This window comes from Coturnix japonica, chromosome 26, assembly GCF_054131305.1.
Source record: "Coturnix japonica strain WE chromosome 26, WE-NBRP24, whole genome shotgun sequence".
NCBI classification, from domain to species: Eukaryota; Metazoa; Chordata; class Aves; order Galliformes; family Phasianidae; genus Coturnix; species Coturnix japonica.
In genome coordinates, this window is record NC_140688.1 from 1907501 (window position 1) to 1924583 (window position 17083).

The 17083-nt window shown below is 48.7% G+C and overlaps 1 protein-coding gene and 1 long non-coding RNA gene across 2 annotated transcripts in view; both read left to right on the forward strand.

Moving 5' to 3' along the window:
* Window positions 1-712, forward strand: part of LOC146756564 (uncharacterized) — a 4148-nt gene extending 3436 nt beyond the window's left edge. The window contains exons 3-5 of the long non-coding RNA XR_014937387.1: window positions 136-204; window positions 346-417; window positions 509-712. This is a non-coding gene — a long non-coding RNA (uncharacterized LOC146756564). The remainder of the gene's footprint in view (window positions 1-135; window positions 205-345; window positions 418-508) is intronic.
* Window positions 713-1159: 447 nt separating this feature from the next.
* LOC146756565 (uncharacterized) lies at window positions 1160-3132 on the forward strand. The gene is made up of 3 exons (XM_085524278.1): window positions 1160-1457; window positions 1982-2123; window positions 2309-3132. The coding sequence occupies exons 1-3, from the start codon at window positions 1265-1267 to the stop codon at window positions 2403-2405; spliced, it is 432 nt and encodes a 143-aa protein (XP_085380404.1). The 5' UTR covers window positions 1160-1264; the 3' UTR covers window positions 2406-3132.
* The last annotated feature ends 13951 nt before the right edge of the window (window positions 3133-17083 follow it).

Genomic DNA, 17083 nt, shown 5'->3' on the forward strand with positions numbered 1-17083 from the left:
CCCAGGCCCCTTGTTTCCCTGTGCGGAAGGGAGAGAATAGTGTTGTGAAGGAATCCCTGGCTTTAATTGCATCCTGCGACCTTGTGGCTGAAGGGATGCTCAGTAGCAGTTGCTTTGTCCTGTGTTCATTTGCAGATTTGACTAGAGGAGTTGATCCAGCTTCCTCTCTGAGATCTGGAACTGAAACTCTGTCGGATCGCGCAGGTACGTCATAGCTTTGAAATTCTTTAGAGAGCTTTTGCTGCCCGTTTCAGTGCCATTTCATGGCACAGTCCCCTGTACGCTCTGCTACTCAGTTGATGCTGTAGTGTGTGACTGAAACTTTTCATGGGTCTTTGGTTGCAGAAGTGCCCCCAGTGTGGGCCCTGCCCGGTCATCGGTTTCCTCCTGTGCTGGAGCCCAGCTGGAATCCCAGCAGTGAGTACTCTGTCTTCACTGACTTGGCTGACTCGCCGCTGATCTTCAAAACTTCATGCACGTGATATTTAACTTCATACATTCTGTTAAGGTCCGGAAAGAGAAGAGGATGAATCCAAACGAGGAAAATACTCTCAGGGCTCATCCCGTCTCCTGAAGCGACTGCTGAAGGAAATGGAGAAGGCAGAGCGTGGTGGGTATACTTCAGTCTGTTCACTGTGGGACCTGGGAAGCTGAGGTGTGATATGCAGGTGTGGGCAGGCTGTAGCCTGCACAGCAGGAAGGGATGGGTCAGAGCCGTGCTGCAGCCGTGTTCCATGTATCACCTTGCAGGTGCTGTCAAGCACCAGAGCTGGTCTGCTGCCAGATGGTCTGCATCCAGCCAAGACCCAGAGGCAGCTGCTCCCCCAGCACAACCATTACTTGTCAGAGCTGCTTTGTGCAGTCGTTGGCACCCAGATGGCAGCAAGTGGCAAGCGCTGTGCTTCTGTTCATCCAAAGCCCTCCGTGCAGCTGAGCAAGTTCAAGGCAGGAGAAGCATCCCGAGCAGGGTTGGCTGCCTTTGCTAATGCTGGAAATGAGGTGGAGATGCTAATTCTGAAGGCTTGGACTGTGTGTTAGAGCTTGGATTTCAGCCTGCAGCTACCTGGCTGTGATGGGCTGGTGACAGCACAGAATGTGAGGGCCTTGCACAGGAGCTGATTCCTCAAGAGGTGTGAGGGAGTCAGCATTGTCCAATAGCTGGGAGGGCCCAAATGCCTTTGGGTAACAGAGGGGCTCACAGTGTACTTGGGGGTGGGGGGCCTGGACTTTACCTGAGCTCGGGATTGGAGAAGCTCAGTTTTTGATGAGGGCACGTGACATCCCACTCCTACTGCCCTGCTTTCTTTCTAAAGGAACGGACCAACAAAGTGAGCGGGATGCACTCCAGGAAGGTGGATATCCCACACTGCCGGTCCCGGATGCACTCCAGGAAGGTGGATATCCCACACTGCCCATCCCGGACAGAGGAATGCAGGCAGCACCAACCAGCATGCCAGGTAATTTCTGTCCCATGATCATACGGTGTCACAAACCAGAGTCGCTGCGTGCCTGCAGGCTCTTGCTGCCAGCTCTTGCACACCAGGTCAGCAGCCAGACCTGAGCGTGTGAGCATAGAGCACATGTAAAAGAAGCAGGAGTGTTTCTCCCCTGGGCTGGCTCTGGCTGTGCTCTGTGCTGGCTGAAGCCTGACCTTCAGCCTGGGGGGCGTCCCACAGGAGAGCTCAGGACACGCATGCCGGGAAAAGCATGAGGGATTCTGCTCTGTAGCTCTCCCCACAGACCAAGCCCAGACCCCAGAGTACAGCCCCAGCTCTCGGCCCAGAGGAGGACACGGGTAGTGCCTGTGCAGCCTCTTCGTACCCAACGAGAGGTGGAAGCAATCCTTCTTGTCCTCCGGTGCTTCGGCACCAGAGACGGAGGCACCCACTGACAAAATGACCTCTTGGGTCCATGAAGCACACTGAGAGATTATCTGTAGCGCAGCTGAAGGTAACGTGGGACATTGTCTCATTTCTTCCAGGGATGAACACAGGCAAAAGCACAGAGGCTGCTGCTCACACATCTGTGCGGAAGCGCCGCATTCCGGTGACGGTCTCAGCGATGCTGCTGCCTGCGCTGGTGCTGGCCGTTGGTACTGTGATATGGGTGCTCAAAAACTACCTGTGAGTTGGCCTTTCCCCAGAACACCTTATTGCTGCATTTGGCAATGAAGCATTTGTGGTGCCAGGATCCTGGACGGCCAAATCAGCTGCTGGCAGTACACTGCCAGGACTCAGGTTGCAAAGTCTTTCAAGTTTCCCCTTATTTCCTGTCAGTGAGTAGTGCTTTCTGAAACTCATTCTCACAGAGCGCGCAAGAGGGAAAAGAGAGCAGCAGAAGCAGCAGATGGAGCTGGGGAAGGCAACGAGACAGACTCTGACCCAGTCAAACAAGAGTCTCCGTAATAGCTCCAGTCCGTTCCATTCTGCCATTGAAGAGGCCAGAAGTCTTCAAGGTCATCTGGAAGACCTGGAGCTTGAACTCAAAGCCATGAAAGAGATCCTTGGGAACAGTCCTGAGTGCTGCGTTCTGTCAGAGGATGGCCCTGAATGTGAGAGCAGAGCTTTTGTCCTTCATCCTGCATTCTCCAGGACAGGTATCACCAGCAGTTTGAAGATTCTTAGCTCGACACAGCTACATTCCTGTTGAGGGTCCTAATGAGGACCCAGAAAACGAGCTTCCTCTGACTGCCGGACAATGCGTAATGTCTTTGGAGATGTGGGTGAGAATGGCTGGTTTCAGGGAGAGCTGACAGATGGCACAAGAGGACTGGTCCCTTCCAATTTGGTTGCGGAGCTTTCAGATGATGAACTGGATACACCTGGAGATCCTGTCAGAATTCCTGCATTGCTCCATCTGCAAGACTACCATTGTTCCACTCAATGGAACAACTCGATGTTGAGCAGAATGTGGTTGAGCTCCTTCGGGAACTCTCTGAGGCGACTGACAGCGGAACTGCATAGCTTTATTGTATATGAAAAACAACCAAACAACTGTCCCCTCCCTCTCCCTTCCCCTCGCACCCCCCTACCCCCCCCCCAAAAAAAAGACAAAAAAACCCCCAAAAAACCCTAAAAAAACAACAAAAAACAACCCACCCTCAATAAAACAAAAAACCAAAACCAATTAAAATCTCAACGCTGTTCTTTTTCTGGGATACACTGAGGTGACGCTTCTTCTAGCTTAGACTTTGCAATGAGTTTGTGTCACGGAGTTCTCTCTACAGCTCACTCGGTGACAGCGGGAACAAACCCAGGGAGAGAAGGAACAAAGAACCTCCCCTCTCTAACAGCGCGGTGCGGGGGCAATAAAGAACTGGGGGGGGGGGTTGGCACTCACCTCTCATCGGGGTACCATCCCGTTCTCTGCAAGCCACGATGTTGTGGGAAGCTGTGGAGGAACTGCTCAAATGTATTCTCTCTAAGAGGGGAGCAGGTATCTCCTAAATGCATATCCGAGCTGGTAAAATGGGCTCATATGAATGGACATCTTCAGGAGGTGGCACTGATGTTCACTGTAGCCGAATGTCAAGAAATAGTCGACCATATGTGGGACTTTGTTATCTCCAAAAATAAGGAATACAAAATAAATACATTGAAGAATATGCAAGCCGAGTGGGAGATTGCTGCTGCTGTGGTACACGCTCTATCCAGACCTAGTGCTCAGTCAAGGTCAGAACTTGACTCCCTGTTACCAGGAGGTTCGTACTCTGTTTGCTCATCAGCCTCACAAGTCAGGGCTGCCGCAGAAGCCCCGAATAATCCCCCGTCCTTGACCTCTTCAACGTCTCTGGCAGATCCGGTTTTGGCTGGTGAGGAAGGTGCGGTGGGGGGGGGCTGAGGGGTGTGCAGAGCAGCAAGAAGCTCCTGAGAGTGAAAGCGACTCGGATAATGGTGGGAATGAGAAAGCGTTGGAGGAACATAATAAAACATTAACTGAGGAGCTGCAGGACTTAGAACTGCGTACGAAGGAGGCATCAGTCTCTTCGAGCGTTTCACCGATGTCTTTACAGCCCCTGTCTATGCGATTCCCCCCCACATGTAGCGATCCTCCACCTTTGCGTTGGTCTGGAGTCATTAGAGACATGATATTGGAGGGACCGTGTCAAGCTGTGTTTCAGCTCGCTTGCCCGCTGATAGACGATCAGCAGGGAGCTGCTCGGTGGGAAGTGCATCATTGGAAATTGTTACAGCAGGCTGGTAAGACTGTGACTGACTATGGGAAACGATCTGAAGCTTCTAAGCAAATCATTCAATGGATTTTCACTGAGGATACTCATATGACCCTAGACACGTCTAATCTTGTGCGGTTGTTACTAACACCACCAGAATACGTTGTTGGTCTCATCTCAAGGCAGAAAATAGCATCCAGCCTTTATAGTAACTGTGTTTGTGTGTTTCTTTCCTAGTGGAATTGCTTTGTAACTTGCGGTGTTATAAATAATATTAGTAATGGTTTGACATAGTGTGTGATTTTCTGTTACCAATGCAGTCTCAAGAATTAGAATTTTAGGCATTATCCATAGATCAAATGTGTGTTAAAGAAAGGATTTGATGTAATCAGTGCTGTAATCTATGGGAATAGCTCTTTTAGTATGTTAGTACTGCTCACTCATGATGTTATTAGCCTATTAATTAGCTTTTCTTAATTTGCAAAGACAAAACCTGGAAAGGAATCCCAGGCAAAGGGATGACCCTGTATTGTAGAATGGATACGTCTCTTACACCCAACTAATTGGGATTTTAAAAATATGACCATGCATCACTTGAGACAAAAGTGCATACTAATAGAACTAAATTTGATAGTTTATTCTGTTTTCCAAGCAGGTGTTCCACTTGGGCTCTGTATCACGCACTGGCCATGCGGATATGGTGTACAACTGGAAGAAATCCTTCAGACCCTGAATGCAGGAGAGAATCTGTGATGGGTGAGAGAGGAAAGGTGCACTTTGAAGCAGGGAAGGCCCTGCTGGCACCGCCTGTCGCAGCCACCACCAACACGGTTTGCTGTTTCTCAAGGGTAAATAAGTAATAATGCCCCTAGTGATACTCCAGCACATTTGTCCTCTAAAACTGGTTCTATCTGACATGCAACTTCATAAAGTTCAATTATCAATTATTAGCTCAAAGGCATGGTTATGAGCATCCTAAAAGCATTTGTTGCACAAATTTTAGTGGCCATTAAAAATCAATATATCAGAGTATATGAAAGTTGAAGACTTTTCCTAACTAGTGACATGTGAACACAATGGGACCCTCATGGATTTATTTCCAGGTTGCAGAAACTTAGGTTGCAGAGCAAACGAGTTTGTTCTTTTTAGTAGGTTTAACAGTAATGTTGTTATGCTGTGTTTGACTTGTCTCTTTTTTCACTTCTAGAGGATTGTCAGTCGAGGTCTTGATTGAGTTATAATGGTTATGTTATTAATATAAGTAGTGTTGTTATTCTATAGGCAGTAGCTTGCTAATTAATAAAAAAGGGGGGGTCGCCGCGCTCCGACCCCGCAGAGCTCCACTCCATGCGGTACTTTGAAATAGGGATGACGGAATCTGGCCCCGAGCAGCCCTGGTTCTTTGAAGTGGGGTACGTGGATGTCGAAATCTTCGTGCACTACAACAGCTCCGGTCGGAGGTACGTGCCCCGCACGGGGACAAGTACCAGTGCTGCGTGGAGCACGCCAGCCTGCCCCAGCCCAGCCTCTACTCATGAGGTGAGTGAGGGGATGTGGGGCTGGGGGGCTCTGGGCTGCCCCTTCCCCTGCTGACAGCCCTGCCTTCCCCCAGAGCAGTCACAGTCCAGCGTGGTGCCCAACGTGGTGGGGGTGGTTGTCGCCGTTGTGGCCATTGCCATCATGGCTGGCGTTGGATTCATCATCTACAGACGCCATGCAGGTAAAAGTGGAGGGGTGTAGGAGGACAGTGGGGGCTGTGGGGGGATTTGAGGCTCCCTCAGGAGCCCTCAGCCTGGCTGTGATGTGAACCTGTGCTGATGCATCTCTCTGTCTGCAGGGAAGAAGGAGAAAGGCTACAACACGGCGCCCAGTGAGTGATGAGGGCAGCGCTGTCCCCCACCTCTGCCCAGTGCCAGGGCAGCATTGAGGTCCCCGATTTCTCCCAGGGTTCCCCTTCCTGGTGCTCAAAGCTGCTCCATGCCCCACAGCAAGAACAGGGCTGGGGCTCATGGCTGTGAGAGTCCTTCCTTGTTTTCTGGCTCCAAGCTTGCTTCCTGAGGTGTTTCTTGTGAGAAGACTCTCAATGATTTATTGAAGTGGCAAGTAATGGGTGCTACCGTGTGACAATCAATATCACTTTTTGGGTATTTGAATATTTGAAAGCACCTTCCTTCAGAGCTGTTTGCCTCCAGAAGAGTGCTCAGGACTGTTTATGAGCGGAAGATCTGGCCCGGGACTAAATAGCTCCAGCTTGGTGTGGGAAATCTGGGTAATGAAGCCATCGTGCCCTGTGAAAAACAGGATGCGGATGGGTATCCCTGCTCCCTCTTATCTGCTGGCAAGGCTCAGAAGATGGGAACAAAGGAATTTCTGCTAAGATCCCAGAGCCAGAAGCTTCCATTCCAAGGAGTGCTGACTCAACTACTTTGGATTCGAGCTGTCACTCCAAAGTGAGCTGACTTGACCACTTTGGACATATAAATAAGTTGGTGCTACCATTGGAAATTGTCATCGTGGTCACCATTAACAGAACAACGCCTGACAACCCACCACGACTGAAGACCAATGACTGAACTACAAACCTCGATGGATCCATGGTGGTGAATATCTCCCTCTTGCTTCCTACAGAGACTCCTTGCTTCTATTTCATATTTTTACTGCATTCCCTTCCCCATCACCCTACACCATAATAGCGTCTGTCCTCCCCTTCCCCATCTCCCTGATAAAGTCTTGTAATAAACTGGTCGGACCAATGTTTGAACCGTTGTTTCTTAATCCCGCACCAGGTATATGTATATCAAAGAACCTTGCCTCCCTCCTACAAACTGGGCTGAGACAATGGCTCTTCTTACCTTACAGGCCAGGAAGGTGGAACCAGCAACTCGAGCACAGCTGCGGTGTGGGGCTGGGGGTTGGAAGGGGTCCCTGTGCTCCTTGTGCTCCTTGTGGTGCTGCACCAGGGCTGGGCCGGGACTCTGCAGGGAGCTGAGGGTTGGGATGTGAACGTGGCCCTATGGGACACCATCTCTTCTTCTTCACACAGGAAGTAACCAAACCGTCTGAGTGCTGTGCTTCAGCCTGCAAGGGGCCAACTGGCCACACGAGCATTTGGGGTCGGTGATGAACACAGCCCCATCCCCTCTACCTCTCACATCTCCCTCTGCTTCCTATGCTGTTATGCTTTTCCTGTGCTGCTTCTTGTGAAATAAAGTGTTGGGCTGTTCTGTGCTCAGCCTGCCTGCATTCTGCTCTGTGCCGTGCTCAGGGTTGGGGTGGATGAGGGGACCTCTCCTCATCCCTCCTCCCCCCACCCCAAACTCTTTGCCCATTGCTCCATTTCACACTGCTGCTCTCCTCCTTTCCTTTGCACTCCCTGTGCTATCTGCAACACTTTGGCATGAAGACGTGACTGGAAAGTTCATCCAGTATTGGGCTGAGCTGTGCTTCCCCCCCATAACCCACAGTGCTGCCACAGCCACATTCTGAGGGCAGACACCCAGCTTCCATAACCAACCATGCACTGAGGCTGAGCTGCCCACACCCCACATCCCAACCTGCTCCTCTACAAAACATCTCCGCTTTATTCCATACAAATCCCAGAGCATCACACTCTTCCCATCCTGCAGCGGGGAGCGGAGACAGCCACAGCTCCCCATGTCCCATCGCATCCCACTCCAGCTGCACTGTGGTCCTCAGTGCTGCAGCAGCCGGCTGTAGGATCCACAGCGGGTCCTCAGTTCGGTGGGTGTCCCCATCTCAGCCATGGTGTAATGCTCTGGCACCACAACATGGTCTGCCTTCTCCAGCATCCGGGGTTGATGGCTGATGAGCAGCATTGACTGGTCCCCCCTGTTGGGCATTGGGTAGGTTTGTGGCGTGGCATTAAACTGGTACATTCGGTGTTACACACTGTGTGTGAGTCCCGTCTGATCCCATGTGCGGAGGCACGGTACTTTCACACAGCAGCCTTGATTTGTCGCCGGATCGGGAGGCGACAGCCTTCATGTCAGAAATGTGGACAAATGCTTCTGTTGTCTGAACCGTCTCTTGGCCCTCAGCACAATGATGCGCTGCCTTTCCAACCCTTCACAGCACTGCTAGGTGCCAAGTGCTGTGCTTTAAGTCTGTTGTACGATGAGTGGCAGCAGAGACTTTCCAAGTGAAATGCTTCATGCTGTAGATAAACAACAACAACAAATACAGCTGGGTTAATGTGGTCGTCTTCCTGTGGCATATTAGTTGAACCAAAAAAGAAAATCCCCATCCCTTCTTGCTGGTGCTCTTGGCCACCCCCAGGAAGGGCTGAAAACCACTTCCAGGTCCTTTCCTTAGAGCCTTTGATGCAGAGGGTCCCCACAGATTCCATTCCAAGATCTCCCTAAGCCTCCCTGTTTCCTACAGCTGTAGGCACTGATCCTAAAACAGCTGGGCTCTGTTTCCAGCCTGTCATGGGTGTACCTCATGAGTTAAAGACTGACAATGACCCAGCATATAGAAATGCATGTTTTGGACGCTGGTGCACAGCTTGGGGCATTAAGCATATCTTCAGCATTCCCGGCAGAAGCACCTGCCAGGCTATTATGGAGTGTGCACATCAGACCTTGAAGGGGCGTCTTAGTGCGCTTAAAGAGGGGGGAGGGCTGGAGGGGCCTGAGCTGTGCCCACACGCTCTCCTCCTGCGTGAGAGAATTGGATGGGAGACCATCAGCTGACCGAATGGACACCAATAGGTCAGGTCCTGATCAGACCCGATGGAGGGCCATGGCTCCCAGACCCTATGCCACTCCTCGTCATGGGCAGGAAACACATCTGTGTCAGGACCCCAAGTGGGCCCTGCTGGCTGCTGGCACGTTGGGTTAAGCCGGCACCAAATGACGAGCCATCCTGCGCACCGTGAGGATCCGAACATCTCAGCACCGGTTTTGGTCAATGTCTCCTTGGTTAATGTCTCCAGTGCAGCCAGTGATTTGACGTCAGCACTGGGCAGCGGCTGCTGGTAACGGCACAGGAGACTGCGTTGCTCCAAATGTGCCTGAAGGTCCGAACTGGGAATCCAGCCTTCATGCCGGACTGATAGTTCGTGAGCGGGGGAGACCTTGTTCCTGGATAGTCCCCCAGTGGTGGACATTCAGAACGATTCTGCACAGCCAATATGTTTTTGTCTTCTTATTTGGTTATGGAGTGTGACATTATAATGCACACTGGACAGAACTGGAATGCCACAAAGATTCTGTACAATAGTGTTACATTGAACTTGGAAAAGTTGTAACTCCATTGTGTACTGTGCTGTTATCTTGAACTTGAATGCACTGTTCTCTACAAGTTGACTAAGTGTTGCCATACAGCATTTCACAATTGTTAGGCAGATTGCTGTTGTGTGCTTTCAGGATTGTAGGCACTACAGCTGCATCACTTTGGTATGTTATTATGACAGTTTAATTGTTTTTCGCATATGTTTGATGTTTGAATCATTTGCGGAATAGCCTTAAATGTGCGAATCACCTTTGGAGTAACAGGGAGTACGCGGGGGAACCTTTACAGGGGCTGGAGATGATAAAGAGGGGGGAGATGTTGGGTATTGGGCAGGTGGTGCCTGCGTGCACCAGGGCTGGAGTCAGGGAGGTCACAAGTATCTGATGGGGCGGTTCTAGATTCTAGAACCCTTGCAATTGTGAGAACAGAAGTGCTGAGCTGTGTGCGTGTTCCACGGTGCAGAGTCCAGTGCCAGTTGGTGCCCGGTGTCTGTGCTGAGCAGCATTGAGGTCTTTAGGATCGTAGGAATCTGCCAGAGAGGAATCTGTTGTGAAGGTACTAAAGGTAAAAAGGCAGCATTTCTATCAGTATTATAGGAGGGAAGGAAACTTTATCCTTAACTGCTGTTTTTGTTCCCTTTGTCATGCAGTCAGTCCAGCAACTAACTTGAGAACCCGACTTCTCCTCTCTTTAGTTTAGATTTGGGAAAATTCCCTGGAAAAAAAATTATTTTTTGGAAAATTCACTAGTGTTTGTGTGAGTAAAAGGTTCCAACCTTTCCTTATTGACTGTCAGAAATGCTTAGCACAGAAAAGTGCAGCACTTTAATGATAGAGTTCCGAATCACTTGAATTTGATCTTCTGTCTGTCCTGGTTGTAGGTTTTATTGCATTTGATACCTTAAAAAAAAAAGCAACCAACAAAACAAACGTAAAATACCAAAATATTTTATTTTTACATCACAAAAGAAAAAAAACCGACCCAAACCCTTGTTGTGGCTGAGCAGAACGTGCTGCAGCTCCATGCAGTGCTGAGTTACAGTATTCAGGCACATGTGTGTGGATTTGTGTATCGATACGCACTGGCATGCTTTTGCTGTACAAGTAACAAAGACAGGGGAAGGTTTTAGTGTTTTCTTCGTAGGTGAAGAAACCTTGAAGACCAGAAATTCCAACTTACAGAATTTGACATTGGCAAAGTGAGGAGGAAAATTCTTCCTACCCCGTTATTCTTAATTGACGGATTCAGTGTTGGTTCAGCCTACAGGAGAAGTGAACTGCAAGGCTTTGAAGATCGCTGTCTTTGCTGAGGTTGTCCAGGTGGGTGAGCTTGAAGACCTGCAGCGGTCAGACAAATGTGTTGGGGTTACTCACTGCTGTCACTCGTGGTGTTGAAGGAGGGGCTCCATTGGAGGGCTTGCAGCCGTGCAGCCCAGGGGCTCCGTGCTGAGTCAGGGTGATGTTACTAGAGTTTGACCAGTGTTGAGGAGGGCAATGTTTTGAAACAACTGCTCCTGAGAGACTGATTGAATGAACAGAAGAAAGCTGGGAAGATGATAGATAGGAGCACAGCTCAACTTTATGTGCTTCTGATATTTCAGTTTTTTCTTGCATGCTCAGCTTCTTTCTGCTCCTGTGGCCTTTGCCTTGCAGGTTGTTTTCCTGAATTTAAGCTTTTACTGGGTGAATGTTGTGTAGGGGGGAATTTCTTTGTTCGCCCAGTAGCCAGTTGGATGGGCAACTGGAGACTCAGCATTTATCTGTGTGGGTTTTCAGCCTTGCTTGCCATCTTTGTGCAGTGGTTGTAAGGTTAGGATCAAAGTTTTAAATTGATCCTTTTCTTCCTGTAGCTACTCTGCTGAGTCCACCAGAGTCTGCAGGTGACGATCCGAGGGCAGCTCAGATAACAGTGCAGCAGAGCAAGCTTTCTGTGCACTCCGATCCCTTTCCACAGTCATTGGAAGTGATGGAAGTGGAAAAGTCAGAGACTGTCCCAAGCCTGACACATCCTCCCGTTGTCATCAATTCTGCACATGGTGACAAATGTGATGGTGAGTGTGGTTGATTTCCTGGTTCTCTAGTAGTTAATCTATTCACATAGGCTGCTTCTATGGGTTTACCAGGTAAGTGTAGCTGTTTAAATAAAGAACCCATCTGTAGTCACTTACATTTGTACTTAAGAAGTGTCATTGTATGAGCTACATAAATATGGGAAATCTGATTGAATTCCTACCGCGTAACTGAAGAGACTGATTTTTTCTTTCCTTGTACAGACCAGCTTTCTAAGGAGGGAGAAGGAATAAAAACACCTGTCCAGCAACCAGCTGAAGAAAACCATCATGGATCGCGGATCATTTCCATCAGGAAATCTAATGCTGATACCAAACAAGGTATTCCAGGATTAATCAGAAGCACTTGCCAATTAACTCCAAAGCAATTTATTGAACAAACACAACAGAACATAGGGTTGCTGAATGGACTCGGCTATTTCCATGATCTTGTTCCTACCTCGTATCTTCATGTGCCTTTCAGATTAGGAAGGTAAACTCCTTTGTTTACAGCATTAGAGCACGACGAGGCCACAGCATGGAGTTTAAGTGCCTGTATGTGCATCTTTCCAACCAGTGGTGAAAGCCACATTTGCTGATAGAGGAATCTAATGTCGTGTGGATGGGATAAAGTAAGGGATAAAGCCTACTTTTAATATCCAGAAGGATGAAAGGAGGGCAGCAGACAGACATCAGGTCCATGGTGCTCTTAGCTGTGGGGAGAGCTGACAGGGTTTGTTCTGCATGCTTCTGAGCAGGAGGCAGTTTGCAGAGCTGTGGTCCTCAGCGTGTGCCTCTGTCCTTCAGTCTCATTCACTGCTCTGTGTTCCCAGATGACAGTCTGAATTTTGGAATAAAAACACTTGAAGAAATCAGACTGAAGAAACAAAAGGATAAAACCAAACAACAAAGTGGTGAGTTCATATGCCCTACTTTGTTATCCTTCTGATAATACTCAGATAGCTGGCACTGTGTTGGGGAATAGAGCCGTGCAGTGGTTGTTGCACATTGGACAGTAGTGAGTAACAAATGCGCTTTGGTCTTTGTGACGGTTCTGTCAGGTTTGTTTTTGTTGTTGGCAGTGGCTTTTCTTTTTCCTGTTGTAAACACTGTCTGTTTGTTCACTTGGATCAGAAGGGCCTTCAGGAGCTCCTGCTCATCAGCTCCAATCTCAAACTGTTCCTGTGCCGAAGAAGGAGAATGTGCGGACACTGGTCAGAACTGTGACGCTGTCTGCAAAGCAGGGTAATGATGAGTACCTTTGTTTCCATTTGGTGGCTCCTAAGTGGAATGGATAAATTACAATTGGGACTTACCCTGAGTGCATTACAGTTGCAATATTATTTTCTGTCAGGGCTGTCAAAGTGGTGTCTTTGTTTTGGGTGGGAAATGAGCTCACAGGTCAGTAATTCTGTTGGTTTCTGTCAAATAAGCACTTTGTTTTTCTTTGTTTTAGGGGAGGTGCCTGTGATTCAACTGAATATTGCTGATAAACCTGGAAAACAGGAATCCTCTGTAGGTAAGGGCTGCTTGTGAGCTGCTGTTTGGCTGCCTCCACGTAAATGGGAGAGCACTGCTGAAGCAGGAGGGAGGAAAGTGTGTCGTGGGTCTGTGATGACTCCAAGTGGCACACAAGTGTAGCAGCTGAAAGGTGAATTTGAGAACATACACTTGGAGAAACCAAAGTTTGTGGTTGACTTGTAAAAATCTTTCTCCAAAGGAATTATCTTAGGAATGTTGTTGTTTTCTCTCTGTAGCTAATGTCAGTGGCCTTCCGCTGAAGCGCAGCCTTGCAGAAAGGCTGGGGAAGAAGATCAAGATTGACAGAGCACCAAGGAGAGGTAAATGGTCATTGGTGTTTGCTGCACAGATTCTCTAGGCTTTCTGCTTATTCTTTCTCAGGAGCGTTGTTGTTGGGAACACGTATATTCTGTAATATTATGACAAATCTGGAAACTTAAGCTCTCGTTGGACTCTCATTTAATCATTATGCTTCTCCTTTCTTGATGATGGCAGAGAAGGGTGCCAAGCCAGCAGGGGAGATCAATGTCAAGACTGTGGAAGAGATCCGTCTTGAAAGAGCGAATCAGCGAGGAGAAACCCCAGCTGCCCCCCAGGCAGAAGGGTGCTGTAAGGTGGAGGATCCCAGCTCCGGGGTGAGGCCTTCCCCTGCAGTTCACATTAAAACCTACTCGGAAGCCCTGGCTGAAAGGAAACACAAAGGACTGGAGGAAGAGAAGCAAAAAGTAGAAGAGCTTCTTACTGAGAAGAGAGCTGAGGGTAAATGCAAGAACGAGAGAATTATCCCTCCACCTGGGCCGGGTAACGTGAAACTGGAAGAGCCACGGCGTAAAATCAAGAGATTGGAAGAAATTCATATTAAAACTTTGGATGAAATCAAGCAGGAGAAAGCCCTGCGGATGCAGCAGGTCGCAAAGCCAGCAGGTAACGAGGTGCTTCACTGTCTGCTCTGCCAAAGTGCTTCCCCTGTCAAGCAAATGGAGTTTGCTTAGAATTGCCTGGGCTGTTTCTTACAACATGCAAAGGCAGGAAGTGCCAGGATGTCCATCCATGTGTTTTTCCATTGAATCCGTGGTGTCTGCCTGCTTCATTCTGGAAAATTCATTCGCTGTGAGGTTTTGTAATTCAGTTTCTCTTGTACATTTTTTTTTCTGCCATGTTTTTGGTGTAGCATGTTCTGTGTGTTGATGCCAAGGTTGCCTTCATCTTTGGCGTGTGTTGCTTAGTTTGATATGTAAATGTATTTGAAAAGCATGGATTGACTCCTCAACATGGGGGCCAACCTCTGTCAGAAAGGTCAGGGGGGTGAGTTATTCATTGGGGAGGTGAGAGAGGCTTTGTGATGAGACAGCATGTGAAGGAGGGAAGAGCTTGGATACTGTATGGACTGCGAGATGTCGCCTCTGTGCTTTGTTATTGAATGTGAGGAAATAAGCACATGGAGGAAACACTGGCACTCAGGTTTCTTTCTATGCTTGCTGTTGACCAAGTGATTTTCTTTTTCCTTGTTTTAAAGCACCTGGAAGAGAAGAGAAAAAGACTGTGGGATGGAGCAGGGCTGCTCCCAAAGCTGTCTCTTCACCCGCAGAGGTGAGTCCCTTCTGTAGATGGACACAGTGACACAATTTCTTCACATGTTCTCATGTCTCACTGCTCACCATGTGCCACCATCATGAGTGCATTCCTACCTTCCTGCCTTTGGTGAAGAGCTGCAGCCATGTTTCACAATCCTGATACTTTCAATGGCTTTCCCAGACAGCTTTGCACTCCTCAAACTCAGAATTGATCTGATTGTATCTGGCAGTGAGGCAGTAACCCTGCTGGCACCAGGTACAACATGTGAGGTTAACCTGGGGGGCACTGGATACAAAAAGGCCACAATGGCTTCGTGTTCAATGAAATCAGACTGTGGGTGGATGTTGTGTAGGGGAACAGGAATGACTTTCTGTTGCTCAGATAGAATGTGGTAGGTAACAACTCCAGTACTGCGCTGATTTAAACGAGCTTGCTTTGTTAATTGCACACGTTTGAAACAGTGTTTTCACAGCAAAGCATGGATCTTGTTATAGGGAGGCATTTATGAAAGGGTCAGTGACCCAAGTGACAGGAATGTACTGTTCCAGGTGCAGCCGTTTTTGCAATATCTCCAATCTGATTTCCTTCATACACTCCCCCTGGTGTTTGTTCTGATTTTGCACTTACTTTATTTCTTTTTAGCCCTGGGATCAGAGTACACCAAATTCTAGAGCTCAAGCAAAGAGCCTTGAGGGGGCAATAAAGGAGAAGCTGCAGCTGAGACAACCAAAGAAGCTGAAGAAGGAAGTGGCTGCTGTGCCGGCTGCAGCTAAAGAAACAGTCAAAGGTAAAAGTGCAGAGCTTAGCAGTCCTGAATCCACCCTTCATGTTCAGCTTATCAGCTTGCAAAGGCCTAAGTGAAATCTCAGCACGGTGGGCAACAGCATTGCCAGGGAAACCATCAGCCCAACCTCAGGAGCAGAGAAGTATGAATGAGTGTTGAGTGTGAGGTGGTCCTCGGAAGTAAAGGGACCTGAGTGCTCATGGTGGGTGCGTGCCTTTGCTTAGTGCTAGAAAGGGAAATGCTTATTTTCTTAGTTCACTTGTGTTCCTTCCAGCCAGACTTCAGCTTGAGAACGAGGGACAGACAGTGGCACTGAGCTGCAGACTTACCTGTGTGATAAACCCCTGGATGTATTTTGTGGGTCTGTTGTGGCTTGCACAGCGTCTGGTTGCACACTCTTGTCTGTAGCTCCTGCTTTTTCCTTTCTCTAGAGGGACCATGTATTGCTTTCTCCTGCTGTATGGCTGTTTCCCTTGTCTGGGTTATAATATGGTGTAGCTGTGCAGTTTCTTTGTTCCTTTGGTGGGACTGTTGGTATGCAGCACTTACTGTGGAAGATATTGCTGAGATTTGTGGAAAGAGCAATGTAATTTTGCTGGCCAGATGTATTTAACTGTGGAGAAGAGCTGTGGGAATGACAGGACAACCTGGACTCCTCTCAAGGCACAATTGTACCAGCTCTCTCTTCTTCCTGTAGCCAAGGGCAACGTGTGTGAGAAGCCTTGGGATGGCAAAGCCAGCAGCCCCACGAAGCGAGCAAGGAAGAGGAAGGCTGCTGAGATCTCTCCCTCTGCTGTGGCAGCTGTGAATCGTCAGAGAAGCACTGAAGAAGAGGAGCCTCCAGCTAAAAAAGCTAAAATAGCAGCTTTGGTAAGGAGAGGAGGAAGCATGAGTGCTGCCCTGGTCAGGCTTACTGATAAGGTCCTTCAGGAGCCCCTTGGCCCCCATGTTGGGTTAAGGCTCAGCAGTGCTGAAGGAGAAGCGCTGCAGAGGAAGGATCTCCTGAGCAATCATTGACTTTGTCTTCCTTCTTTCCAGACTGCTGCTCCAGCCCTGCCAGAGGTCAGCCTGCTCACCAAGGCTGTAGAAGAAAATGACTTTGAAAAGTTCATCTCAGAAATCTTAGCAGGGGAACTGGAAGCCAAGTGCAACGTGTGTGAGAAGCCTTGGGATGGCAAAGCCAGCAGCCCCATAAAGAGAGCAAGGAAGCGGAAGGCTGCTGAGATCTCTCCTTCTGCTGTGGCAGCTGTGAATCCTCAGAGAAGCACTGAAGAAGAGGAGCCTCCAGCTAAAAAAGCTAAAATAGCAGCTTTGGTAAGGAGGGGAGGAAGTGTCAGTGCTGTCCTGGTCAGGCTTACTGTTAACGTCCTTCAGGAGCCCCTTGGCCCCATGTTGGGTTAAGGCTCAGCAGTGCTGAAGGAGAAGTGCTGCAGAGGAAGGATCTCCTGAGCAATCATTGACTTTGTCTTCCTTCTTCCCAGACTGCTGCTCCAGCCCTGCCGGAGGTCAGCCTGCTCACCAAGGCTGTAGAAGAAGATGACCTCGAAAAGTTCATCTCGGAATTCTTAGAGGAAATGGAAGGACAATATGACTTGGAGCTGGAGAAGGACGTGGATGAACTCCATCTTGAACTTTCTGAGATGATTGATAGTATATCTGAGTAGTCTTGTAGTATATATATATAAAAATAAATATTTTAAAAGGCTTCACAATGAGTCTTAAAGCACAGCTG

Excerpts from the sequence above, each read along its gene's own strand:
- LOC146756565 (XM_085524278.1), top strand. The coding sequence starts at position 1,265 with ATGAGGGCACGTGACATCCCACTCCTACTGCCCTGCTTTCTTTCTAAA. Across the intron at positions 1,458-1,981 it reads AGCACCAACCAGCATGCCAG|GGATGAACACAGGCAAAAGC; the intron begins GTAATTTCTGTC and ends CATTTCTTCCAG. Across the intron at positions 2,124-2,308 it reads TGGGTGCTCAAAAACTACCT|AGCGCGCAAGAGGGAAAAGA; the intron begins GTGAGTTGGCCT and ends TCATTCTCACAG.